Source organism: the organism of the source record quoted next, unplaced genomic scaffold (genome assembly GCF_019419815.1).
Source record: "Pyrus x bretschneideri cultivar Hongxiangsu unplaced genomic scaffold, Pyrus_bretschneideri_v1 Contig49, whole genome shotgun sequence".
Lineage (NCBI taxonomy): Eukaryota > Viridiplantae > Streptophyta > Magnoliopsida > Rosales > Rosaceae > Pyrus > Pyrus x bretschneideri.
This window is the reverse complement of record NW_025999786.1, coordinates 2,803,263-2,830,951: the sequence shown is the minus strand read 5'-3', so window position 1 is coordinate 2,830,951 and position 27,689 is coordinate 2,803,263. Positions and strand designations below refer to the sequence as shown.

The 27,689-nt window shown below is 36.2% G+C and overlaps 3 protein-coding genes and 1 pseudogene across 7 annotated transcripts; 2 read left to right on the top strand and 2 right to left on the bottom strand.

Annotated features, from left to right (window-relative positions):
- Positions 1-1,774: 1,774 nt before the first annotated feature.
- On the top strand, positions 1,775-3,379 carry LOC108865902 (60S ribosomal protein L6, mitochondrial). Of its 2 annotated transcripts, XM_048568741.1 has the most exons (3): positions 1,776-2,016; positions 2,388-2,746; positions 3,045-3,379. In XM_048568741.1, exon 2 carries the CDS (start codon positions 2,402-2,404, stop codon positions 2,708-2,710), a length of 309 nt encoding a protein of 102 aa, XP_048424698.1. In that variant the 5' UTR covers positions 1,776-2,016; positions 2,388-2,401; the 3' UTR covers positions 2,711-2,746; positions 3,045-3,379. The 2 variants fall into 2 exon arrangements, with proteins under 2 accessions (XP_048424699.1, XP_048424698.1); XM_048568742.1 differs by lacking the exon at positions 3,045-3,379 and having other exon boundaries at positions 1,775-2,016; positions 2,394-2,929.
- Positions 3,380-3,945: 566 nt separating this feature from the next.
- LOC103931676 (dehydrodolichyl diphosphate synthase CPT3) lies at positions 3,946-7,926 on the bottom strand. Of its 4 annotated transcripts, none has more exons than XM_048568740.1 (3): positions 6,673-7,926; positions 5,806-5,961; positions 3,946-5,108 (listed from the first exon to the last, which is right to left on the bottom strand). In XM_048568740.1, the coding sequence occupies exon 3, from the start codon at positions 5,058-5,060 to the stop codon at positions 4,188-4,190; it is 873 nt and encodes a 290-aa protein (XP_048424697.1). In that variant the 5' UTR covers positions 5,061-5,108; positions 5,806-5,961; positions 6,673-7,926; the 3' UTR covers positions 3,946-4,187. The 4 variants fall into 4 exon arrangements, with proteins under 4 accessions (XP_048424697.1, XP_009339469.2, XP_009339470.2 ...); XM_009341194.2 differs by having other exon boundaries at positions 3,946-5,089; positions 6,673-7,925; XM_009341195.2 differs by having other exon boundaries at positions 3,946-5,089; positions 5,806-5,947; positions 6,673-7,925.
- Positions 7,927-8,864: 938 nt separating this feature from the next.
- On the top strand, positions 8,865-12,360 carry LOC103931677 (NAC domain-containing protein 82). Its single transcript, XM_009341196.3, is given in 7 exon segments — positions 8,865-9,022; positions 9,653-10,054; positions 10,178-10,455; positions 10,696-10,896; positions 10,898-11,104; positions 11,733-11,885; positions 11,887-12,360. Coding segments are annotated over 6 exon segments (1,191 nt in total). The 5' UTR covers positions 8,865-9,022; positions 9,653-9,891; the 3' UTR covers positions 12,076-12,360.
- Positions 12,361-17,046: 4,686 nt separating this feature from the next.
- Positions 17,047-18,070, bottom strand: LOC125470160 (annotated as a pseudogene).
- Between the last annotated feature and the right edge of the window lie 9,619 nt (positions 18,071-27,689).

The following is a 27,689-nucleotide window of genomic DNA, read 5'->3' as shown; positions in this document are numbered from 1 at the left end:
GACCTCAACTTCGTTTGTTAATCTCTTTTGTTATACCTCCAAATTAGACTCCCCATGCACCCACACATCCGTAATGCTAAGTACGACAAGAATACGCTAAGGAAATGGATGATAAGATGGTCAACAAAAGTCAATACATTTACCTTGAAAGGGCATTTTTGTAATTTTACATTTAAAAAAATTATAAAAACCGTAATATTTGGGACACGTCATTACACTTGATTTGAGTCCAAGCAAAGCTTATTTGTGATCGGTTGAGGACTGTAAAGAATCAAAGCAACACTAGTTACCGGAGCTACGTCTTCAATTGTAAAACACTAGTATATGCCCACACACAAAAGTGTGTGAAATATTATTATTATTATTATTATTATTATTATTATTTTCTGTTTTTAAAATTGAAGGAAAGAGGAAGAGAGTGAGAGAGAATGTGGAGGTGAAGGGAGAAGTTTATTTTTTATTTTTTACTTTTTTCATAATTAGAAATGTTAGCATCACTTGTAGGTAATGGTTAAATAAAAACAGAAAAATTTTGTTTTGTAAAATTACGTTACTGCCCTTAACTTTTTGTTATGATAGAAGACTAAATGATATTTTCACCCTCTTTTGGTTGACAAAGAGGGTTCTATTAACAAATAGTTTAGATAATAGCTACAAAGAAACATATAAAACAAAACACCAACTTTCCTTCAAATAGCAACACATTAGTTTACGTTTACAATTCAACCAACCCAACATTTACTTCAAGATTAAACTTACATTTGAAAGTGGTGGGTTGTCATGGTAAATAGGGTCTTGATTGACGTCATCCGGATCGGATGAGGATTATCTCCGGATTCTCTTTGTGGGGATTCTAGGGATCATCACATCATGGCTGTTTATTGTATATCGTGCGATCAGTTTTCGTTAAGCACTATTTATATTTAATTTTAAACAATAAAATTTAAAATAAAGTATGACCGCACGATATACGATAAATAACTACGACGTGAGGATCCCCACAATTTGGATTCGGATGGGATCCAAATCCGTCCGGATCCACCCCTTTATTCTCCTTAGTCTAGCTTGAAGTATTAATATTATTGTAATAATACAAAACCTAAAAAAATCATATGACAACATATGGCACTGCAAATCTAGTAGTACATTCTTAGCCCTTGTGAGTTCGATATCTTATTATGATTGATTGATTATGTAATTTAACCTAAATGCCCTGCCCCAAATGGCCAACCAATTGTGTGCCAAACAATGTGTATAATGAATAACATTCACAGAGATAAAATCATTAATTTTGACAGATATGTTCATATCCAATTTATATATTCAATATCTTAAATAAAAATAAAATACATTAATTTAATTTCCTTACGAGTTACTAACGAGTCCATTTGTTATCAACTTGACCCTTTAAGGCTCGACCTAAATGCTTAATTTTCTCACGTGTTCGTGTCATGTTATTGGATAGTGCAAGATTTTGGCAAGTCTAATTGTGTTAGTCGCACTTAAATATAACTAGCCGTAGTATGGCAAATGGCAATGCAAGTGTTATGAAATCGTGTCAATTACCACAAATGTACGGGAGTTCATAAGAAAAACAGTGTAGGTAAAAATAAAAGTGCGGCAAGTGGCCATTAACTATAATAATGGAAATGAGTTGAGTTCTTGCGTGATTTTGTGAGTTCGAATTCAGTAACTAATATAACAAAATCAAACGTTTGATTTATAAAAAAAAAAAAAAAACAAAAAGAACAATATAAAAGTGCGAAAATCCCTTGGAAACACTGCATTGGATCGGCACATCGTCAATTTGGTCATTAGCACAATGAAGTAAGCTGAAAATATTGGGCTTTAGGTCCGATCAAGAGAAAAGAATATTACATTAAATCTCATCTGATTCTCCTTCGTCTCAAAGCTGTCCTCCGTTCCGCCTCCTCTGAACCCAGAAAAGCTTTAGCCTTCCGACGACGCCGACGCCGACGCCGACTGCCGTAATCTAAGGGGTTCAGCAGCTAATAGGTATGCCTAAGACTTCATACTGGTCGCGATAATCTCCAGTTGCTTACTCTCTCTCCCTCTCTACATATAAAACAGATGTTTACATGCATAAAGAAACAAACATGCCTATGCTCATTTGCTGGATTTTTAGTGCTCAGTGAGATTGAATAAAATTTGGGTCCGTCAAAATTTTAAAATTTTATAATATTTTCTGGGTTTTTGATTTCGTTTTCCAATTTTTTGTATTGGAATGTGGATGTTGCTTGGATATGGTTTGAAATGTGAATTTAATAATTGAAGATTGTAGACTAAAACAACGAGAATGAGGAATTAAAAGTAGCTTAATTCGATAATATTAAGACGAAATAATTAGTGGGTTTTGGTGTTTTCAGGAGCAGATATTCAAATGGAAGCCAAATTTTTTCGATTTCTTAAGATTGTGGGTGTGGGGTACAAGGCCCGAGCGGAAGCCGAAGGACGCATGTTGTATCTGAAGTTGGGTTACAGTCATGAGGTAGAATTGACCGTTCCTCCTGCGGTTCGTGTTTTCTGCTTCAAGAACAACGTAGTTTGCTGCACCGGAATTGATAAAGATAGGGTGCACCAGTTTGCTGCTGCTGTTCGTAGTTGTAAGCCACCTGAAGTCTACAAGGGCAAGGGTATAATGTACGTCGATGAAGTTATCAAGAAAAAGCAAGGAAAGAAATCTAAGTGATTGGATGTCTCAAAGCTTATCTGCGGCTGGAAATTGGTAATCTTCTTTTTTGAGCTGGGATTTGCATTTGAGGATTATGTTGTGTTTATCCTTGCAGCTTTTTTTAGTGATCGAAAACAAGTGTTATGATTCTTGCTTTAGTGTATTATTTTACGGGCTCACATACATTGAATGTTTCATTTTCTTATCAAATGGAAAAGTAGAACTTATTGCATTGAACTGGCTATGGAGTTTAGGCTCCGGTTGATACCTGTACCGGTATCAAAAGCTAAACGCAGTGCAAATTTTTGGTGTTTGTTGCTTTGTGATTGTTTGTTAACATGGTGTTGTGCAGTGGATCCCATAGAATTGCTATTACAGTTCGCGATATTACATTGCTGGCGCTGAAGAGTTACTCTGCTGCCAGGGAGTGGTTGTGAGCCCTAGCGACTGTCATCCAAGTCACTTGTGACTTGCACTGCTAAGGCTGGAGCCTGAATACCCTTCATCTCACCCCTCCCGCCCCACTCCCACTACATTTTGGTTACATGGTGGAAAAAGCCGAGCCCTTTCATTATTATATATTTATATTTTCATTTTTTCATTCTTTGCTACTTAAATTGACTGATTGTTTTGATGATTCTGCGTATTGTCCTAATGTCTTGTTTTATAGGAAATGGATTTACGGGATGGCGATGTTTGATTTTTTTTTGTTTTTGGTTTTGTTGGTGTTTGCCCTTGTGGATTTTGTGGTTGCCACAAAATGGTAGGAATGATAGCGATAGAGTGAGAGTTATAGCGTCCAGTCGAATCCAATCATGGGCAACAAACGCAATCGGGAATGCTAATCCAGTTTAAGACTCGTAACAAACCCGCCCAGTGCGTGTCCGTCAAAGTGCGTCAGTTGAATACATCAACCAAGTAATTTAACATGACTACATAAAAATTACATAAAAGAGATGAACAAGTAAATCATAGTGATCTTGTCCTTGTGAGTAAACATTTGGATTGGGAGGAGTCATTGATGACATTTGGAGTCAAAGCGTTTTAAAATCCTATTGACTACACTTTGATTTTAAAGTCTATTACGATGCTATCAAATCCTAATTTGACTTCCTGAATATGAAACTAGCCTTATTGTATTTATTGAGAAATAACAACAGTAATTCAAGGCAAAATCCTTTTCAAAACTCTCTGAACTTTACAGATTTCATGCAGGTAGTTAGCATATAACAATCAGAACTTTGCTCAAAATGTCAACCATGCAAATCAATCTAGCACATACCAAATTTATTTTACCGTGTCCACAGTTTATTCTTACAGTACAACAGAATGACGTTTACATGAGAATGTAAACTGTAAAAGTACCATCCAAAGCAATGATAAATGGTACCAGCCTGCGTTAATCTATATTGTTACATAAAACAGTAGTTTAGCAGCAAGTAGAGATTAACAAGAACATCTTAGACCATAGGCAACAACACATCACTCGACAAAGTTATGACTGTTTCCTTTTGCGTTCAAGATAAAAATAGTTAGACTGAAATTTCAAGACCGCCCAAACAAAATGACGGAAACCAATCTCAGGCCAGAGCACCGAGGGAGAGTACAAATAACAAAATGCACTCTGCCACAAAAGAAAATTGCTCAACCGTGTCTCACCTGAAGTACGGATTAAAACATCAGGGTCTGGTGCAACCGCCATATACATATGTTTTTCAATATCTGTCAATTTTACAATCTTCACCCTTTCATCCTCTTCATTGCCTCCAAGTTTAATTAGACCATACCCAGCTCCACTTGCATTCATCGCGCTAATCTCGTCCAGTTTTTCTTCACACGATTCTTGAACAGCATGCACAATCTCATCAGTGGAAGTGTAGGCAATACATATTGACAGCACTCCTCGGGAGTTATTGGCCGTGGCTGCCATAGCCCTCTCTGCTGCCGATCTGACAGGTTCACTCAAGAGCTTTAGGTTCCCAATAAAATGTACCCTAACTCCATACCGATTCACTATGCTTTCTTCTTTGATTAACCCTTCGATCTTCTCCTGCATGAGGTCCATCAAGGATTGAACTTCTTCAGGATTCCTTTTGAAATTATCAATACTAAACGCATATACCGTTACATATGTCACACCCAGCTCATAACAATACTTGAGCATGGACATCAAAGCCAAAAACCCAATCCTGTGTCCATCCCCATCCATCATCTTCCGCTTTTTAGCAAATCTTCTGTTTCCATCCATGATGAAGGCAATGTGACGTGGTATGGGACGAATAGATATTACAAGAAAGAGACATCTCCTCAAAAAACTAACTATGCTCCAAAACAAGCGGGTTGCTGTATTGCCACTGGTTTTCTCCATCCTAGAGCCCCGTACAACTGTCGAGTTCTCTGATAAAACCGATATGACCTGTTAGTTAATAAACAAAATTTATCCCAAACTCCTGAATCTACAGCAACATCGCCCAAAAATCATGCTCCACTCCCCTTCTTATAAAACAAATTTAATGCCCGAAACTTCAAATGTAATTGAGCTTATTAAACTTCAAAAACGCAAAAGATTCATGAACCATCAGCCATAGAATGCATAATGATCAAGTCTGTATTTTTCCACATCAAACTGAACCCAGCTATTCCCACTGTCAGGCATTTCATCAAACACATCCAGTGCTTCAAAAGAACGAGAAATTTTCTCAGTGCCCGGTAGTTTCAAGCGGGTGCTCCACGTGTCATAATATAAGCAGAGGGACATGAAAAAAAATATACCATTTCCTCCACTCTGTAGTATGATATGTGAAGTACCCCTTGAATACACCCCACTTGGAAAAATCTCTCAGAAGAAGAACCTTTTCGACAAACCATGAGAAATGAAGCACACAGAACAACACTGTTACTGCATTAGAGGTATGTTCTACAAAAACCCATTTCCCAGCAGAACTCAAACGAACAGTTGAGCTCACAAAACGCAACTTGCGCACTGTTTCTTAACGAAATGATAAAAAGGAACAAACTTGGATTCCATGAACAACTAAACAAAATTTGAGGATTAAAAACATAAGAAAATATGCATAATTACGGTACAGAAGACGAGAGAAATCAGAAAGTACCTGGGTGGGTCGTGGCTAATTAAATTCTTCAGAAAATTAGGGTTTGTGCAACGGCAACAATCAATCTGAAAATCCCAATAGAGCTTATGTAATAAGCGACTCGCCAAAACCCAAAGCTCTGCTGCTCTCAATCAAAATGCCGCTGCATTCAAAGAGCTGAGAACTAGATTAAATTCAAATTTGCCCCCTTAAATTTTGTTTTGTCCTACTTTGGTCTCTCAACTTTGTTTTCGTCCCAAACCGATCCGATTCAAAATTTCTCAAAAAACAGTACTATAAAAAAAAAAAACCAATCCATATTCTTATTTTATCATGTTCATTGTTATATTTAGATATATTTTATTTCTTATTTGTATATTATGTAAGGTGTGCTATTCACACATTTTTTTTTTCTTCTCACATCCTTCTTGTTAATTTTTATCCGTTGATCTTCTTCAATTTATCATGGTCGAAAACTTAAAAAAAGTGTGAAAGAAGTAAAAAAGATGTGTCAACATCGCATCCCTTTTTTATTATAGCATGCATTGCACTTCCGCAAATTCCAAGAATAAAAAGAAGCAGCTAATCAAGAATGCAATGCTTAATAATCTGCAAAATCACAAAATTAATACTATGACCAAAATGGTGATTAAGCAATCAGATTAACCCCGTTTAATGTGATTAAGCTCTAATTTCTGATTAAAAGCAGCATAAAAGAATTGAAAACACGAAATAGGAAGTAACATTGTCAACTTGCGAGAGATTGGAAAATCCCAGAACCTAGAAACACCCACTCCATTGAACCCAAATCATAAACTTTTTCTTTTCGATTTTCTCGGAAACCAAACAGAAGATTGGAAAATCAGAGGGAGAGAGAGAGAAAGTTACCGGTGAAGAATCAAATGCAGAGTAGGGCGGCGACTCCCCAGTGAAAGGTAAGACTTCAAAGACAATTTCGCTACTGCCGTCTCTCTTTGAAGCTGGAATCACATACAAAAATATCTACGTAGTACCTTCAGTTTTTTACTTTATTTATTAAATGGCCCCCGAAATTTGAGCCAAGTTTAATTTCTGACCATGCAGTTTCAAATTTCAGAGATATTATTAGATGGTACAATATCATCACGTGGCACTGAGATAATACCCACCAACAAATGCAAAACACGTGGCAAAGCTCACAACTTTGACTTCCAGCTCATTTTCTCGGTCCTCCTCCTTGAATCGGATCCAGAGGGAGTTCCGATCCTAGTTATGCCGTCCTGGATCTCCTGGAATTGGCTCTGAAGCACATTCGAACGAACCCATCTTGTTAGGTACTTAAGCTCAAGGAAAGAGCCCAATCCAAAAGACTAGTCCAATAGATGGGAGAATCCCTACACACCCATAAATGTAATCGATGTGGGATCATAACATTATAACACCCTTCGGAAGCCGACACCCACAACGGCCTTTACTCTGCTGGCTTTTACTCTTAACGGTGGTGCACCTTTTGGTTGTCCCGTTAAGGTAGTCCTTTCCAGATCGTCCTCTCCGCAGCATTGGAAACCTAGACTCTGATACCAATGTCAACCAAAGGATTAGTCCAATAGATGAGAGGACCTGAAACTTAAGAACCTCTACACCTCCATAAGTGTAGTTGATGTGGATCATAACACATCTTCTCCAAAAGACCATTCAATTGCAGCAAGGAACGATCAAACTGATTCATCTCCGATTGTTTGAAACCAGAAACCATCTTCGCCATTGTTGATCAAGTTTGCCTCTTCTTTTAAACATTAAAAATTAAATTAAATTTAAAAAAAGACCCCAAAAATTAAGGATCAAAATGTTACGAACGCGATTTGGTGAAACATGGACAAAAAAGAGAAAACCCCAATGTGCCTAGCGTGTTCAGTGATCAAGAAGGTGCATTTTTCAATTTCTGAAAAAACAAAACCCTAAAAACAGAGCACGTGAGATTACTGAAAGAGAATGAAGGGCCGCCATTGCTGATGAAATGAAGAAATCGCACACCTTTGAGTTGGAATTTCTCAACTTTGAACTTGATATCGACGGCTATGGAGGAAGGAGGGCGCAAAGCTTGACGCTTTAGCTGCTGGTTCTTCTTCTGGAAGACAAAGATGTGAGCTTTGTTACATGTCATGATTTGTTGATGGGAATTACTAGCTGTCAATGCCACGATGATATACTACTATCTAATAATTTCTCCAAATTTCAATGTGATTGCTTAATTACAAATTTCTTTCACAAATTGGTGTGCGACATTTAGAAAACTCACATTTTTAATTGCTAATTTCATAAATAAATTGACTGAATTCAATGTTATCCTTGCGCTGCAATTAAATTTGCAGTGCTAAATTTCACTTTTGGTCTTTTTAGTTACTCTGAGTTTCACATTAGTCCCTAGTGTTTAAATTGTCGCTTCGGATTTTGGTTCGGTTTCCCTCGATTTGGTGAACTCGGTTTTCTTCGGGGTTTTTTTTTTGCCTCGGTTTAGTTCGGTTTTTGGGTTCTTCAGGTGTTTTTTTCTTTCCGCCCTACTAAAAATGGATACTTCAAAGACATAACTGTTAAAAATTGCTAAGTTAATGAGAGGTTTTAGGTTGAATGTCATGAATGAAGAGTTTGATATGGTTTGTATTAAAAAAATAAAATTGAGAGTTGAGTAAGAAAGTCGAAAGAAGATCAGTTCAGAGAGCATAGTTTCTAGAACCACAACAAGTGATCCAGTGATAAGGACATGAATTCTAGCTTCCAAAATACATAAAACAGATGGGTCCCAAGTTCGAGGCTTCAAGCTTGTGAGTCTACTTGATGTGACCAGGAGAAGGCTGAAATGTTTGTGTGACCTCTGAAAAAAGTAGATAACTGTGACTTCCTCTTTTTGTTTTGTAATAAGAAAAGAAAAAAGGAAAAAAAAGGAGCGTAGGATCTAGGTCCGGACTGCATTTGGGCAAAGGATTTTTAAAGCCCATCCTCATCTGGGCCAGGCCAGAAAAACCCGATTGAGTTATGCCTGAAAAATAAAATAAAAAATAAAATGAAAATTTTATGTTTGGTAGAGAATTCAAAAATATAAACCCCATAAACCCCAATCATGGAGAACAAACAAGTATACTGAACTCGCCCGGAGCAGCTGTCTTCTTCTGGTTGGCTCTTCCACTTCTGCCCTCCCATCAGCGCAATCGCCGCCGATTCCCCCCGTCCAATCTGCCGTCGCCAGTTCCCCCATCGCAAGGTACGTTTCTCTCTCTTCGGTCGCTGTTTCAGTCGACCTCAACATTTTCGTTTTCTTTTTAGGTTTTGATCATCCTTTTTTTTTTTTTTCCATCCTCCGGCGAAATCCTAATGATAGCCGCCGTTTGATTTTCTGATCACGTTCTCTCGCTCTATACTCTATATAAATGTTTTGCTTTTTCCTCGATTTAGGGTTTTTTTTTCTCTCTGTTAAAATTTCGCTCTCCCTCACTAGAGTATTTGGTAAATTTGGATGTGAATGTGGAAAGATGATAAAAAGGGATCAACATACATTGATTTCTATCTAATTGTCTTTATTTGGGGACTAGAATTCTGTTCGGTTTTATTCTTGTCCGGCTTTTGTGATTGTTTCAATTCAACGATCTGGGTTTTATTTTTTTCTTTCGTATTTTTATTTAATTTTGTGTCTAAAATTATCGTCTCTAGTTTGCATTTAGGGTTGTTATTTTGAATGTGAAATATGTTGCTTTGATCTGCTCAATTTGAATAAGTGCATTGCCCTATTTATGTTTTGCAGATATCAAGTTCTGATTTTTTTTATTTATTTTTAATTTTTTTGGGTATTTACTGCTTAATCTGAGTATGTATGTCTAATAATGTTGGATAACAGGAGTGCATGCCAATGTCTTTTGATCTCAACAACAAGCATCCATCAATTATTCGATTGTTTTGTTTTATGAACCGAGGTAGCCTCTGGTGTTTGTGGAGGATCTTGTTCCGTCATTGGACTTGAGGAGACGAGCTGTTTGGTTTTAAAAGACTATACTTTATTTTTCTTCGCATCTTGTGAGGAATTTCCACATTGGGATTTAAGGTTATTGTTAGATAGTTGAGACGTGTATATTGTGAATGGGGAAAGGGAAATCATTGATGCCTCCTGGTTTTCGGTTTTCTCCAACTGATGTAGAGCTTGTACAATATTATTTGAAGAGGAAAGTTATGGGGAAAAGACTCCGTTATAACTTCATTGCAGAGGTCGACATTCATAAGTACGCTCCTTGGGATCTTCCAGGTAATATGTCATTCTAACTTATTTTCTTTCTTGTCTTTATTTTATATACCTTGTTATTGTAATTAGCCTTGGGTTTCCTGCTTTGTAATATGTTTCTGACTGTGTTGTGCTTTTATTTTTCAGGCAAATCTAGTTGGCAAAGTGGAGATTTAAAATGGTACTTCTTTTGTCCGACAGAAAGGAAGTACCCAACTGGGGTTAGAACAAAACGTACTACTGAATGTGGTTACTGGAAAGCCACAGGAATTGACAGATCTGTTCTTTACAATGGTGAAGTTGCGGGCAAGATAAAAACATTGGTTTTTCATACAGGTCGAGCTCCAAAAGGAGACCGAACAGACTGGGTTATGCATGAGTATAGGCTTGAATCTAAGGACCTAGCTAATCAGGGTGTGCCTCAGGTAGATGATACTCTTCCTCTCATAATTTTGTATTCTTCCTTGTTTTCTGTAAAATTTGTTTGTCAATCTGCACTGAGTTTGTAATATACTTTCCTTTTGTAAAGATGTTATTCTTTAATGTTTCAGCTGATTAGAATTTTTTCATGCTTCTGAATCAAACTGTTTCTTTGTACAATTTCTTATACTGCTTTGGATGGCTAGCTGGTGTTGATTACTTTTTCTGTCTTTCTCATATTGCAGGAATCGTATGTGCTCTGTACCATTTTTCAAAAAGAAGGGCCAGGGCCGAGAAATGGTGCACAATATGGTGCGCCCCTTATGGAGGAAGACTGGAGTGATGATGAGGCTGAAAATTGTTCAGAAGTAGTCCCACATGCAAATATGCCTGTACCAAACCTTGTTCTGCCGAGTGACTACAATAGTTCCATCACTACTAGCACTGTACACCCATGATGGTACACGCATAGGTCCTTCATCTGAATCGTGTATATCAGATGTTGTACCACTTTCTTGCAATGTTTCCCAACTGGTTTCCAGTAATCATGCTACAGTGGAGGAGCCTCATACTTCTCAGGATGATATCCTGTCAATGTTGGCTTGCTTCTCAGAAGAAAGCCCTTCATTATTTAAAGAAAACGAAAAAAATGAGGTGTGTAATACGCCCTTCTCTCTTTTCTGCACGTAGTTTATAGCATTCATGATTTAATAGTAAGTGGAACCACCAATCATGAAATGAATTTACATTTTCTGAGTGGTGGAATCGTACACTACTATAAAATTGAGAAATGTTTATGTTGTGACACTATGCTCACGCTATAGCTTTCCAATGCATATGTGATAATGTGGCAAGATGGAGTTAGGTTAGATTTTGTTGAATTCAAGGAGTTAGCGTCTATACTTTCTGTGACTGAAGTTCTATCACTGATGTCATAGAGGTTGTTGAAAGATACAAATTAGCTTTGTGTGGAAGCAGGGACTATATAGTCATTGTTAATAATTATAATACCAATGTTATTTCTTGAAGCTAGAATTTAAAATTGGATGGCGTGACTGTCCGAGTTTATAAATAGATGGCGTACCTTGAGAAGTTGATGGTTTTGAATGTCGTTTTTGATAATTTCATTATATACTAGAGCATCTTGAATATCTTATGCATCTATATCTGTTTATAGAACAAAATTAAATCTGTAAGTACATTAGTACAAATAAACTATCTTGCAAGTGTTCTTTGAACTTCTAAAGTATGTTAATGTGTAGAACTTCTTCATTATTTGCAGGAGCTTGGTAATGTCATTCCTATTGGAAATGCTAGTGCAACGCCTCATCTCGTTATTAATGATACGTATGACAATTTAGGAGATTTGGGCAAGGCAGCAAGAGTCGGTGAAGAAGGATGTAGTTTCTCCAGTTTGCCAAATTCTGTCTGTGCTCCAGGGTCAAATCCCACTAGGTGACGATGAGCAATATTTGGAGCTGGATGATCTTGGCGAACCATTGAATTACCGTGATTCTACATACACTCAGCCTCCTTCTATGTTCGGTCAGCCTCATGCTTCGCTGGGAGAGACATCTTTTCAGGGTGAAGACCAGTTCAACGTGTTTGATAACGTGAACTTCTGAAGTTATTACCGCACTCTGGTCTTTCAAACCTAACTTGTTAAAACGGTTTCGCTAATTTTCAGAAGTTCACCTTTTCATACACAAACTTTGAGTTAATTCTGCATTTCTTTTTCGTTGTTACGACAGAGCAGTAGTAAATCCTAATTCACTAGTATGGTGTTGGATTTGAATCGCGTCACCATGTTATACTAAAATTGTGACATTGTATGACCAATGATTGCTTAGTAATTTAACATGTTATAAGTAATTCACTTGTGCTATAACAAGTGAATTACAACATACTAATAGTTGTTTCCTATATTATAATGTATGGATTAATAACACGATGTGTAAGTGTGACCGAAACTCAAAAAGAACGATGTTGTGAGGTTAATGTAATTACGATAGACCTTGTCTATAAACTGATGTCAAATTTGACATCAGGTTTAGACTACCTACCACCTCACAAGCTCCAACCGATTCTCTTTAGTCAATCCAAGAGTAACAATTGACGAAACTCAGGTGTTACACTTTGTTATGTCTCACTTACTCCTTGTACTCTTCTTCTGTGTTTCACATTATTTAATCTGATTCTCATCAACTAGGTTAAAGGAGGGAGCTGTTAGTTTTTCTGACATAGTAAATACTTGGGAGGACGTTTGAATCCACAAAAAGAGTGTTGATAAGTTCACTTCATTTGCTTATTTCTTCAACCACTTTATTATCTTACCCCCTTTTAAAAAAAATTAAAAATGCAAAAATGCTCTTTTTTCGGCCACTTTATCACCAAAGTCCCCACCACGCCCGCCCCCAAGTCCCACGAACAAGCCTCATGTCACATTTCCAAAATTTCATCCTCATGATCCAATCCAAGTCCGCAGCAACCCCAATTCCTTCTTCTGGTCTTCCATTTCGTTTTTCAATTTTTAAAATAATTATTTCATTAATAAAATATTTTGAACAACTGTTATATATGATTAAACTAGAGTAATAGAAAAAAAAGAAAATATTTATTTGGAGGAATTGAGATAGTTGCAGAAAAGTTCTTGTTTTTTCTTTTTTGCTTTGGTCCTTGGATGTTATTTTACAAGACAATATGGTAGGTTTATCAACACTCTGCAAAAATTACCCTTGTTAAAACTCACAGTTTCTCCAACCTATTCCTATATTTATTGTTGAAAAGACATCTTCTCTCTTTTTTTCCATTCCATTCTCTTCCCTTCTATTTGAATGGTCACAATTAAACCACTGTCAACATATTATATTAATTTTATATAGAAAGTGAAAAACAAAATAGATAATGTGAGAGGAGGGAAGGGAAAGGGATGAAAAGAGGAGGAGAGAGAATCCTAATCTATTTCTTTAACCTTGCTACTATATTTCTTTCATGTTTTTCTCAACTCAGTTGACGAAATGGGTAATAGAAGATAGTAGTGTACGAAGTAAAGTGCCAGATTTGGAGCAACATAATGATAGCAGTGTAAACGCGATTTTTCTGATATATCTAGGAGCAGCCGCATGATCAAAGAGCGGATAGATGTCCTCCATCTGTCCATCATATATGTGCTTAGGTCTTATTTATTATTTTTCGCAATTTAAATTTGTGTAACGTAAATTTCACTTGTATAAAAGAACACATCATTTTTCTGATAAGACCAAGAGAAAAGGTAAATGAGAAAAGTTGGTATTGGACCAACTATATTGATAAATACTAGTAAGAGAAAACTGAATCTCATAAAAAGCAGATCGATAGATCGATAGATACTAGTAAGAGAAAAGTTGATCGATAGTTGATCTCATAAAGACCAACTAGATCGATATATCGATAGATACTAGTAAGAGAAAAGTTGGTAAGACAACTGGTTCTTAGCGTAAAAAAATCACATAAAAAGCAGAGAAAACTGAATCTCTCAACCTTGGGATGGAGGACACGTCTGAGAGGAAAAAGGGTAAGGGGATTCTCTCTCAAAATAAGATTTTTTATGAATTTTATGTCACCTTACAGTTTAACGTAAATTTTTGTGTTAAAATTATAAAATATTGTGTCAAAAATATGAAGTGACAGTTCATGGAAAGTTCCACTTTTAAAGAGTTTTTCAATGTATGGGAACAAAAATATGCACATCATTTAATTGATGAAAACAAAATTAACAAATGGTATGCTCTGTTAACAAAAAAAAAAAAAAAATCAACCAACATTGTATGCCAGTTTTGCTTATTTGTCTTTGAGTATTTGTTTGTAGCCTTGGTGGAGCCTGCCACCTTTTCTTCTTTGCTTATGATTTTGCCTTTGAGATCAAATTCAAGATTCTAGCAGATCTTTATATGCATATCAAAGTTTAACCGATAAATGTCATGCTTAGGCACATTAGTAAATCAAACACAAAAATTGAGAAGTTTCATCCTTAAAAATATAGGAAAATAATGAAAAGAGCTTGAAAACTTTGAGTTTTAACGATAAGAACAAAATAAAGGGTAAAGTGAATAGTACTAGATTGACTTTTTAGTGTAAAAATATGATTTTTAGTTAAAATGAACCGTACCAGGAACTTTTCGTTAAAGTTCCCAAAAAATATTAGTAAATCGTACACAAAAATGATTGTAATTATGTCCCTAAAATAGCAGATTCATCTGCAGTCATATTATTTATTTGTAAAATAAGATGGATTGTGATATTTGGAACTTGTTTTGATATTTGCAGCCATATCCATATTTCAATTTTTTTGTGTTGAAATTGATTCCGTTGAATTTAGGACCCTTTCGTTAGCGTTTTGAAAAATAGTTTTAATTTTGCAGATACGAAAAATGGATTAAAAGTCGTTTGGCTGACTATTTTTGTAAAAATAAACTCTGCAAATAAAAAATGCAAAAAACAGTGTTTAGCCTAAGTTTTGAAGAACCCCCCACAAGGGTGTATATGCATGATTTTACCTATATTTTCAATAAGGGAGACGTTGGATGTAGTCCTTAGTTATAAATATTCTTTGATTGAAACTTTATTGGTTTTTAATTTTTGACCAAAATCCCTGAAATTAATGTGATAATTTATTTCTATATACGTTACTATATTTTTTAAATTAAAAATTAGAAATTTTAGTTGTTTATATAAATGAGATTTTAAATAAAAAAACCATAATTTGTGGGATTAAAAATATTAAAATATAAATATACTATTGTGTGTGTGTATAAACATGGGTACATTCATCAAAATTAACCAAAAAATTTATTGCATCAAAACATGGGTACATTCTTCAAAATCAAAAAAAAAAAAAAGAAAAAAAAAAGGAAGATATTAGGCTTAATAACATTAGTAAATTTCTTCGATTACACTTGACATGGATACATTTTAAAATCAAAGAAAAAAAATGTACCCATATAAGTTTAAAACTGGATTAGAAAAAAATTGAATAGATTTTATATAAAAAAAAGGGGTACATTTTACATATAACAAATTGGTATATTTAAGAATGAGTACATTTTAAGATTAAAAAGTTTTACATGAATGGGTACATATAATTAGCATGGGTACATTTAGCAAAATAAAAAGTACAAATACAAAAAAATATATGGATACAAATACAAATAAACTTTAAAAAATATGGGCACAAAAAGAAATTAATATATGGATACAAATTAAAACTGAAAAGAAAATTGGCAAAAGTTAAAAAAGAATTACAAATTAAAAATGGGTACAAACTAAAACTAAAAATATATGATAAAAAATTTAGTCATAAATATAAATATACTAATTGTAACTTTTTTAACATTAAATGAATATATTTAGAAATAAAAAAATATTTTATTATTGAAATAATTAATGATGTTATTGATACCCAAGCACATTGATCAAAAATTGAAAAGGAATAAGATTTTAATCAATGGAGTAGCAAAAGGAAGGATGAGAACCTAATTTATCCTTTTCAATATTTAGCCTAAGTTAGAGTTTTAATAAAAATAAATAAAATCATGTATACTACCACCATTGTCACCATCCCTGCCACCACGACCACAACATTTTTCTATCGTCTCACCATCATCACTATCTTTGACACCACCACCTTTCACCACCATTGCTACTACTACCGTATCATCCACCGTCTCACCATCACCTCAACCAACACAACCGCCATCGTCTCACCATGACAACCATCATATTATTGACTGCTATCACCCTCGCCACCATGGCTATCACCACCTCTACCATCTCACTATTGTAGCCGCCACCACCACATTCTCCACCTCATTATCCACATTATGACCACCATCACCACCACCTCCACCATCTCCACCCCATTATCCTTGCTACTACCACCATTTCAATCATCATTGGTACCAACACCAATTTCGTCTCAACCATCATCTCTACTGCCACTACCACCATTACTACCAAGCACAAATTTATATAGTTACCAGACGGACTCTTAGGCCTTTCATAGTGGTTCACCTGAGTGTGATACCTATATATAGGAATCATGTATCTTGAGTTTGATTTATATTACACCACTGCTATACTAGTGCGAGTTCAATAAATTGATATCACACTCAAATTTTTCGGCCTACTATAGAAGTGTGATTCTTATATGAGTTCAATATATCGGTTTTTTACTCGCTTTTTCCCGCCCACTGTGGAAGGTGCTATGGTTTTTTCTTACATGTCATAAATGTGAATCCCACTTTTGATGATGACTATCCATGTGAATATAAAACCACTAAAAAATCACAACAAACATCCACATCAAACTCCTGTAAAAAATGAAATTGTTATTACACTTATAAAAGTCGTCATATATATATATGTATATATATGTATATATATGTATATATATATGTATATATATTTAAATTATAGAAAATGCATGACGACTTTTTTTGTAGTGCAAATAGCTTGTATAAAAAAAATAATATAAAATTACTTTGAACATCAAACTCTCCTCCCTTCTCCCTCCATTACACACAAAACTTGGCTCCCTCCCTTTGATTTTCAATGATATTTCATTTTTTATAAAGTTGGATCCCTCTCCAACTTGATTGCATATAATTACTTGAATGATACAAGGCTCCGTAAACTCCGTACTGGAAGTAAAAGGTTGCTCGGCCGTGATCTTTGCTGACCAACTTCCGTTCGCCATCGATAAAAATGGTCACTGTCCTTGCAGAAACATTGTGAATCACGTTCAGCCTTACCCACTTGTTGTAGATATTGGCAGCTAGCACATTGTCACGATAAGTACTTCAAATCCCCATTGTAGACACCTATTTGCAGAGTTGTAGCTTGTTTGGGTGAACCGAAGATTTGCATTATTGTAGCCCCCGACGTGCCCTGTGGCACAAGAAAGTTGCCCTCAAATTGCCAAACCCCGGAAGGGTAGTCATACCCCTAGAACAAAATCCATATTATGAATTATGAAATGAAACCAACTTCCTAATGTAAGAAGAAATTCAATGGGACTTGAGAAGTACTTTGTGAACAAATAGAAGTGCTTCTAATTAACTACATTTGACAGAAAAACTTAAAAATATTTTTGGGTATCATCATACGTATACAACTGCTTTCGAAGGGAGAGAATATAAGCCTAACTAGATTACATTATTGGACATTGATTAATGTCATGATAAAATGTTTCTGGGTCAGCATGTTTGTAGTAAAGTGCTCGCACAAAAGTAGTTCCAAACGTGCAAAGGTTAGTAACAATAAGCCTATAAACATATCAAAAACAAGAGAGAATATACATACAGAAATTCTGATTTCGGAGCGTGGCCTGGTTGGATTGTGCTTTCGAAAGGGCTTATCGTGGTTGTAGATCCAAAACTTTTCAACTCCATCTACATTACTGTAACGCTCATGAGGAGCCTTGTCATATGGTTTCTGTAATCTGCGATTTTGTGCACTGAGTTGCACAAGTGTGAACCCATAAGTTGGATCAGCAGCACAGAAACGACGGGCTTCAAAGAAGATGAAGATCTGTAGCAAAAACACAACTTTTCTGAAGCTACAACTACTGCTGATGCTTTCCATTTTGTAGATATAACCAACTGATGTGAGTTGTAAGATTTTTATAGCGAAGATATGAGTCAAATGACAAACATCGACGTCCAAGAGTGGAAATATTGCTGTTGCTTAATTTTTATCGGATATAAAGGAGGTCTTCCCTCGAGGATGGGCAGACTGCCTATTGCCTAACTTACATGCATTACCTTTTTTTTTTTTAATTTCTGAACCCTAAAAAATTACAACGAGGATTCTCGATGGGTCTCAATCTCAAACAGGTCAAACTAGCTTATGCAAAATAAAATAACGAAAATTATTACACTAAATACATGAGTGGTGGTAATACAAATGTCCTAATTAGGAAGCTAATTCATTGGCAACTATAATTTCTTAGCGATAGATGTGTCAGATAGAGAAGGATGATATCTGATCCACTAAATACCAAATATATTGGACAATTGATTAGGAGTTGTTTGATAACTTTTTCGTTTTTAATGAGAAATTCATTGTTAAATTTCATAAGGTTCCATTTTACATGCAAACCAGAATTTGGGTTATGTTGGTTCATTTTTAACATTAAATAAATTAAATTAATTATAATTGCCATTATTTGGTTGTTAGTGGCAACATAAGATTGTTTGTCATTATTTGTGGTCAGTGGAAAATTAGTCTTTAGCTTTTCATTTTGCGTAACTATTGTAACATTTTTTCTTTATTAATTTGTGTTTATTATCCTATTCACTGAGGGTGATAATAAACATATAATTGTTAGAAGTTTCCCATTGTCTCTTTATTTATGATCCCACTACCAATTTCCTAATAACTACAATCTTTATTCCTCCATACTTTGTATCTTTCACTTATATTGGCCAAAGACGGGTGTTCTTGTGGTGGAGCTTTGGACTTTTCTCTTTTTGTGCATAAAGGTTTGAGTCAAACACAATTTTGTTGGATTGTTGTATTCTAGAGGGGACAAGTCAAGAGATATACTGTTGCACCAGTTCGTGAACTTTTGTAAAACCGCATGGCACTTGAATCTTCTTAAAGAGAGCGAGATACTTGCACCTCAGCCTAATTATCTACGTGTCTCTTAGAAGAATATTACAATTTTCTTGTAAGGTTATGCACATGAAAATTATTGTTGTTTTTCTTTTTGTTTGAGTACATCAATATTTTTATTCTTGTAAGGTTATGCGCATACATGGGCCTATAGTTTTACATGCAAAATTGATATAAAGTCATTTAGGGGTCGTTTGATAATAATTTTTTTTTAATTGTTATGTTAAAATTAAATATTATAATGTTTGAATGAAAAATTCATAGTTAAATTTCGTAAGGTTCAATAGTTTTTACATGCAATTTGCCAGTATAAGAGTGTGAGCAAGATTCTGGAACATTGCATTCATGCAAGTTTCACTAGCCAAGTTTGTCAATTTCTACAACTTTACTCAATATTTTTGTTGTTGATGTTGACATACCCCGACCTAGATCGAGGCATGCTGGTCGTCACGTGAGGGTGACGTAGCTATGTGCACAGTGCGGAAGCAATATTAATATAAGAAATGAGAATAAACAAAAACCAAACCAACTAGAGTACTAGATAAGAATAAGTGCAAGATGAAACTAAGTGTGAGTTCACAACCAGAGCATAAGTAGCCTAAGTGCAGTCCAACAGGACAAATACTAATTATACAACACCAAAGGTAATCCTACATTAGTGATAATCTGTCAGAATTGCCGCGATCCTCGTAAGCCACCAACAAGCACTCCTACCCCCCTTAAGAAAATTTCGTCCCCGAAATTTCACACAACAATATACATACCATTAATAATCATAAAACAAGCGTGGATATATCTTTTTCATACGCTCCTCTGTCTCCCAGGTAGCTTCCTCTACTGAGTGATTCCTCCACAAAACTTTTACTAAGCGCATGGTCTTATTCCTCAAAACCTTATCTTTCCAATCCAAGATTGTCACTGGTTCCTCATCATAAGTTAAATCTGGATTAATTTCTAATGGTTGAGGTGTTATCACATGTGACGGATCTGAAACATAATGACGAAGCATAAAAACATGAAAAACATTGTGCACTTTAGACAACTCTGGAGGCAACTCAAGCCTGTAAGCAACTTCACTGACTCGCTTAGTGATCCGATACGGTCTAATATACCTAGGACTTAACTTACCTTTCTTCTTGAACCGTACAACTCCTCTCCACGGTGACAACTTCAGAAACACCCAAATAATTAGAATATTCACAAAATATGTAGGACCGCCAAACCTAGGCTCTGATACCAAACCATTTCACTTATCAAAGGTAATAACCCCTAGCTGTAAAACCTGTATAATTTCCCAGAAATTAGAATAAATATCTATACCACAACCATGCTCAGAATAGCAAAATCCACATATATGCCATGTCAAATATCTCAGCATAAAAATATGTAAGTCAGGTGATATAAATCAATGCAAATGATATGTCAGCCGGTGTCACTCAATATGATCTGTACGGCTGAATCTAGAGCTTATCCATCCAGTCGGAGTCACCTAATGTGACTTGTATGGCTCAAATCCATATCTCAATAAATATACCTGCACACGAGTCGGAACCACCTAAAGTGGTCTGTACGACATGACTAGGTGTAAATAAATACGCTCAAGTGCTACGATCACTTGAAAACTGTGCGAATAATCGCGGGTTACCTACGAGTCGGAAGCACCTATAGTGGTCTGTACGACAGGATTGTGCACCGAACTTGGATCTAAGATGAGCGTATGGTGCGGGAGGTGAACATCACGTGAAGGACTGTGCCCTAACCACAGGCGAGAACACTAACACCAGGGTGCATGTTATGAGCTCAAAATACATCTCAACATAATCATGCAACTCACATCCACAATCAATAAACTCACCTGGTACTTACATGAGCGCCCGCAGTGTCAACGACAATATATACAACTACTAAATACATGTTCTAAGTATAAGACACTTGGCATGGCATTTCAAAACATATGAATCATTTAAATCAATTTTCTGGGAAAAATACCAAGCATATATATATACTGAAAACCAAAAGCCCACTCACACTTTCTGTTTTGTGCCCCTCCAGGTTTTAGGTAGGAGTGCTTGTTGGTGGCTGACGAGGATTTGACAGACAGATTATCACCATTGTAGGATCATCTTTGGTGTTGTATAATTAGTATTCGTCTTGCTAGCCTGCACTTAGGCTACTTATACTCTGTTTGTGAACTCACACTTAATTCCGTCTTGCACTTATTCTTATCTAGTACTCTAGTTGGTTTGGTTTTTGTTTATTCACATTTCTTATATTATTATTGCTTCCGCACTATGCACATGGCTACGTCATCCTCACGTGACGGCTAGCATGCCTCGATCTAGGTCAGAGTGTGTCAGTAGAAGTTATTACCTAGTTTTGTTTATGTGCTTAAAAATAACATTTATATAGTTGTTTCGCATATAGGTGAGACTTTTCCAGAGGACAAGCGCAGTCAAGCAAGACTTAGGGGCTACGACCCTTTCACATATCAGTGAGTGGCCTTTGGTTTTCAGTATATGTATACTTGGTATTTTTCCCAGGAAATTGATTTAAATGATTCCTATGTTTTGAAATGCCATACCAAATGTCTTATACTTAGAATATGTATTTAGTAGTTGCATATATTATCGTTGACGTTGCGGGAGCTCAGGTAAGTACCAGGTGAGTTTATTGATTGTGGATGTGAGTTGCATGATTATGTTGAGATATATTTTGAGCTCATAACCTGCACCCCAGTGTTAGTGCTCTCGCCCGTGGTTAGGGCATAGTCCTTCACGTGATATTCACCTCCCACACCATACGCTCATCTTGGATCCAAGTTAGATGCACAGTCTTATTGTACAAACCACTATAGGTCGATCCGACTCGTAGGTGACCCGCGATTATTCGCACAGTCTTCATGTGATCGTAGCACTTAAGCGTATTTATTTACACCTAGTCCTATCGTACAGACCATTTTAGGTGGTTCCGACTCGTGTGCAGGACATATTTGTTGAGATATAGGATATGAGCCGTACAGGTTACGTTAGGTGACTCCTGCTGGATGGATGAGCTATAGATTCAACCGTACAGGTCAAATTAAGTGACTTCGGCTGTACATATCATTTGCATTTATTTATATCACCTGGCTTACATATTTTATGCTGAGATATTTGACATGGCATATATGAGGATTTTTGCTATTCTGAGCATGGTTGTGGTATAGATATGTATTCTAATTTCTGGGAAATGATATAGGTTTTACGGCGAGGGGTTACTATCTTTGATGTTGAAATGGTTTTGAAAAGCTTTGTTTTTGCTCACTCACACCTTCTGTTTTGCGCCCCTCCAGGTTTTAGGTAGGAGTGCTTGTTAGTGGCTTATGAAGAATCGCGGCAGTTTTGACAGATTATCACTAATGTAGGATTACCTTTGGTGTTGTATAATTAGTATTCATTCTGCTGGACTGCACTTAGGCTACTTATGCTCTGGTTGTGAACTCACACTTAGTTTTGTCTTGCACTTATTCTTATCTAGTGCTCTAGTTGGTATGGTTTTTGTTTATTCGCATTTCTTATATTAATATTACTTCCTGCACTATGCACATGGGTACGTCACCCTCACGTGACAGCCAACATGCCTCGATCTAGGTCGGGGTGTGTCAATGTTCTATATACATTTGTCATTATAAAATAGTTTCCTCATTTTAATATTTAATTGTTTGATATAAATTATCTATTTCAAGTTTGTTGTAATGAACACAAGTGTTGTTGTTGTGTTCTTCTTCAATTCATATATTTTTCATGTGTTATAATATCGCTCCAACAATCTAAAAACAAATTTTTGGACAATTAGAAAGTATAATTGTAATGTTGATCCTAAGTCATTTCTTAATGAAAAAGCAAATGCGCATGGAATTGATAAGAGAGGCGTTAATCCTTCCCATCTTTATGCAAATCTTTGAATTTGAGTGTTGAGGTGGATGATGTGTTGCGTGGTGGTGCATTTAGCATACAATACCAAACAACACAAGTTATGGAATCTCATGCCAACTTTTTGTTATAATTTTCGGTTAATCTTAGTTTACTACCATAAAGTTTTTCGGCTTTTAACATTTGATATCTCAAATTTTTTTCATCCCAGTCAGGTATCTAAAGTCATAATTTTGTGACACTTTTATACATCCGTTAAGTTTTCCATCATAACATCCGTTAACTGATGGCGTGGCACCCATGTAGACAATGATTGGACGCCACGTGTCAATATGGGCCCATTTAACTGTCTCTGTCTCTCTCCTTCTTCTGGGAAAAAACCCACCAACCGTCAGAAATGGGGCCAATCGAAGACTGAGAGAGAAAAATGAGAGCCCTGCGATCCCTATTTTCTCTGAGCGACGTCAAAACAGTAAAACCCCTATTTTCTTTTTGGATAAATAACCAAACAGAAACGAGAAAGAGAGGAAAAATCGAAAAATTAACTTTGGAAGAAGACTAGCCACATTGGGCAGTAGCTACATTCTTCCCAGTTTTCCTCTAGAGAAATTAACCCGTTGGGCAGTCCTACCCTATTAGCCTTGAATTCGATCAAACAATTAAAGCGAGAGAAATATACCATCTCATGAACAAGGGAAATGAAGCATGAGTGATTCGTTCTCCACTTTTCCACTTTTCCTCATCTTTCTTAGCCCCAGCATCATCACATTTCTTCTCATTTGACCGGATTATCTTCTTCAACGGGAACCAGTTACCACTCTTGACCCGACCCGACACCGCCTTGCTCAAAAACCTAAAGATCGTCCTTTTTTGCTGCTCCTCGAAGTCCCTGATCTCCCACGGAGGCAGGTGAGACTGAAATACCGAAGAGACGGATGGATTGTTGGGAACTAGGTAGAAAGGCTCAGCATTGTGTTTAGCGGCAAGATGAGATCGGCGAGGGCTCTTATTTTTCTCTCTTGGTCTCCTATTGGGAACCTATTTTCGGCGACTCACGAGGTTGGGTTGGTGGGGAAAGGTTGGTGGTGTTAAGCAATACGCAGGAAAGATAACAGAAAGATTGCAGAAGAAGAAGGAGAAAACATAGAAGGTTTAGAGAAAGAGAAAAAGAGAATGAATTTTCACTTGTATTTTCTTGAATGATTTCTGGTTACAAGGATACAATTGCTATATAGGTGAATACTCAGCTAACTGCCTTATCTGAATCTAACACTTAGCAATAATCTTAACTGAATATTATAACAGCAACAATCCTAACTGCCTTATCTATTTGGCTATATACTCTAACATCCCCCCGCAAGCTTATGGTGGTCCAAGCATGAGATTGTTGCAGTTGAAGAGTATCTGGCAATCTAAACTCTCTTTGGATAGTATTCCTTGCAATTAGAGAGTGGGGTATTTGGTCACTGCTGCACACATACTCTGCAATAAGAAAACCTCCTAGCATCTGGAGCTTGTATTTTACCATTATATCATGTATACCATAGTACTCAAATCAGCGTAGACTTGGTGCCCCCACCCTTATCAGAAATTCTCATATGGTAGCTGAACTGAATATCAAATATACTTCCACCTTTGCATAACCAAAGTACATAAAATCCTCAGAACTCATGTACAACAGTTTGAGTATGAACACCAATTTTCGCCTTGTTGTCAAAGTTAAGAATCGGAAATATCACTTGAATACACAATTGTAAACCCACTGAAATCAACTGAGAGTCTGCACTTTCCTTGTCAATACATTCCAAAACTTGTTCTTCTGCATCATCTAAACACATTTTGTCTTCTGAAACAATGAAGTGAGAGAGAAAACCAAACTGGCGATCATAAGTTGTATGAATTTCAACATTAGAATTGTCTGTAAAGGAGTTTCATAATTTTTGTGTTGTTTATAGGGCACAATGGGCTTTCTGCAGTGACTTTCTTCTTGGTAACCATCCCATTAGCTAAGTCAAATGAATTGAGGTCTTCCAGGACATGATCAAGCTCTGGCTTGTCTTTACCTTCATTATCTACAAAGTGTTCATTCTTAGATAAGTCTGATTTATGCTGCTAAGATAAGCTGTTTCCCACATTTGGATATCTAACAAATTCCATAACTACATTACTAGAAGCTGAGAGACAATCAGCATCACAACGATCTTTATGTGAACAAATTTGATGTGTAGTAATTTCAGGTGCTAGAGAACTAGGATATGGAGATGGAGGTGAGCCAAGAATTCCATTATAACTATCGACATTATTACCATAGCTTGACCTAAAATTAGATTGAGCATGATAACCACCATTGAAGCCAACATGAAATTGAGAGCTAAAGAGAGGAAAGAAATAACCTTTTGTCTCACATTCAACAAGAGCACAATCCACAATGGCTTCCTCAGTGAGCAGTTGTGCACGAAAGTCCTTGAGTGAAATGGTACTCTCACGCCTTCTAAGTACACATTGAAATGTGTTGTATTTTGGAGGGAGGCCATTCAATGCAATGATCACAAAGTCTTCATCAGCAAGTGTGACACCAAGAATATAAAGTCCATCCCTTGTTTCTTTAATTTTTTGAAGATATTGGGAAATTGAATTTGATCCCTTCTTAATGTTGTAAAGATCAGTCTGTAATTTGATTATACTGGTTTTTATACTTGGTAAAAAAAATTGGTTTTGAAGACGAACCCACATCTCTTGAGAACTCTTGCTACCAATCACACAGGAAATAGCAGATGAAGAAAGTGTGGCAGTAATTAACATCATCAAGGAATAATCATGCATTTTCCAGACTTTGTACTCATCGATTTCAATTCTTGAAGATGAAGTACCAGATGTTACCTCTGAATCTCCTGAAAAAGTAGAAGAAAACTGAGCAAGACAGAGATTTGATCTGTCAACGAACCCTATAATTCCATGGACTTCAAGCATCAACTGCATCTAAAAACGCCATTGTAGATAGTTGGTCTCATCCAGTTTCACAGTAACAAACGTGGAAACAGATGAAATCAATCCATTGATCGATGATTGCAAGATTTGAAGTTGATTCACAGTTACCATTTCGAAAAATTGTAGAGAAGTCTGTTTGAGGAAAAGACTCAAACACCTGGTGTGCACAATCTTGCAGAGCGAAGAATGAAGAGCTGGGTAATCTTGATGCACCCACAAGTTAGAAGAAGAAATAATTTCGTGTAGCGGAAGCAAAAAGAAAAGATCGAAGAAGCTGATCAAGCCTTAATGGCTCTTGATACCATGTTAAGCAATACGCAGGAAAGAGAACAAAGAGATTGCAGAAGAAGAAGGAGAAAACAAAGAAGGTTCAGAGAGAGAGAGAGAGAGAGAGAGAGAGAGAGAGAGAATAAATTTTCACTTGTATTTTCTTGAATGATTTCTGGTTACAAGGATACAATTGCTATATAGGTGAATACTCAGCTAACTGCGTTATTTGAATCTAACACTTAGCAACAATCCTAATTGAATATTACAACAGCCACAATCCTAACTGCCTTATCTATTTGGCTATATACTCTAACATGTGGTTGGTGGTTGCTGGGTTTTATCCTAGATGAGTGAGAGAGACATAGAGGAAGAAAGGAAGTGGAGGGGAAAATTTTTAATTTATTATTTTTTTATTATTTTTCTAATATTTTTTTAATATTTAAGTGAGTTCATATTGACACATGACATCCAGTCATTGTCCACGTAAGTACCACGTCATCAGTTAATGGCAGACTTAACAACCAACTTAACGGATGTATAAGACTGTCCCAAAATTAAGACTTGAGATATGACTTTGGAATAAAAAAAAAACTTCATGTACCAAATGTTAAAAACCACGAAACTTCAGGGTAGTAAACTGAGATTAACCCTACAATTTTTTACTAAGAAACAGAATCAATCAAAAAGGTACGAAACCCTTGTATTGTACGACAAATGGACAAGTGCTTAGTGTTATACAAATGCGTGTGCAATTTTTCAAGGCATTTATCTTTCATGGATGCGTCTCGTGGTCTCAGATCTATTTTAGTGTACTGTTCGATTTTGAAAGTTAAAAATACAATGCTGCCTCATTCAGTTTCAGATTTGCATGATGAGCAAATTAGCTTTTCATAAGAACAACTTCATCCCTCTCAAATTGCAAAGGAGATTGGATGATTCAATCCACCAAAACCAACAAAATGAGCTCCACCCCTGCCCAAACAAGTCAAACTATAATAAAAAGGAGGCCCGACTGCTCACTTGGGCCAAAATTGTCCAACCCAGCACCTGAAGGAGCGCGACGTTAAGGTGACGTCATAGTGAAGTCAATAGCATTATTATTATTATTTTTGCGCTAGGTGCGTGAGTGCGAGTGGAACGACCAACTTTGCAGCGTTGGGGCCCACACTACAAGAGCACTTACCCCTCAGCCGTTCGATTTGCATTGGATTTCTATCCGACGGTCCAAATTTTTTTAACAAAAAATTTAAAAAGATGGAAATACACTAAGTAGAAGGGATGAGTTTAGTCTCACAATAGGTTAACAATGAGAATCAAACCTAATACCTTTCACATACAAATGAAGAAGAATATCACTAAACCATAGTACAAAGTGGCCGTACATTAATTATTAAAAAAAAAAATGGAAATACTATCCA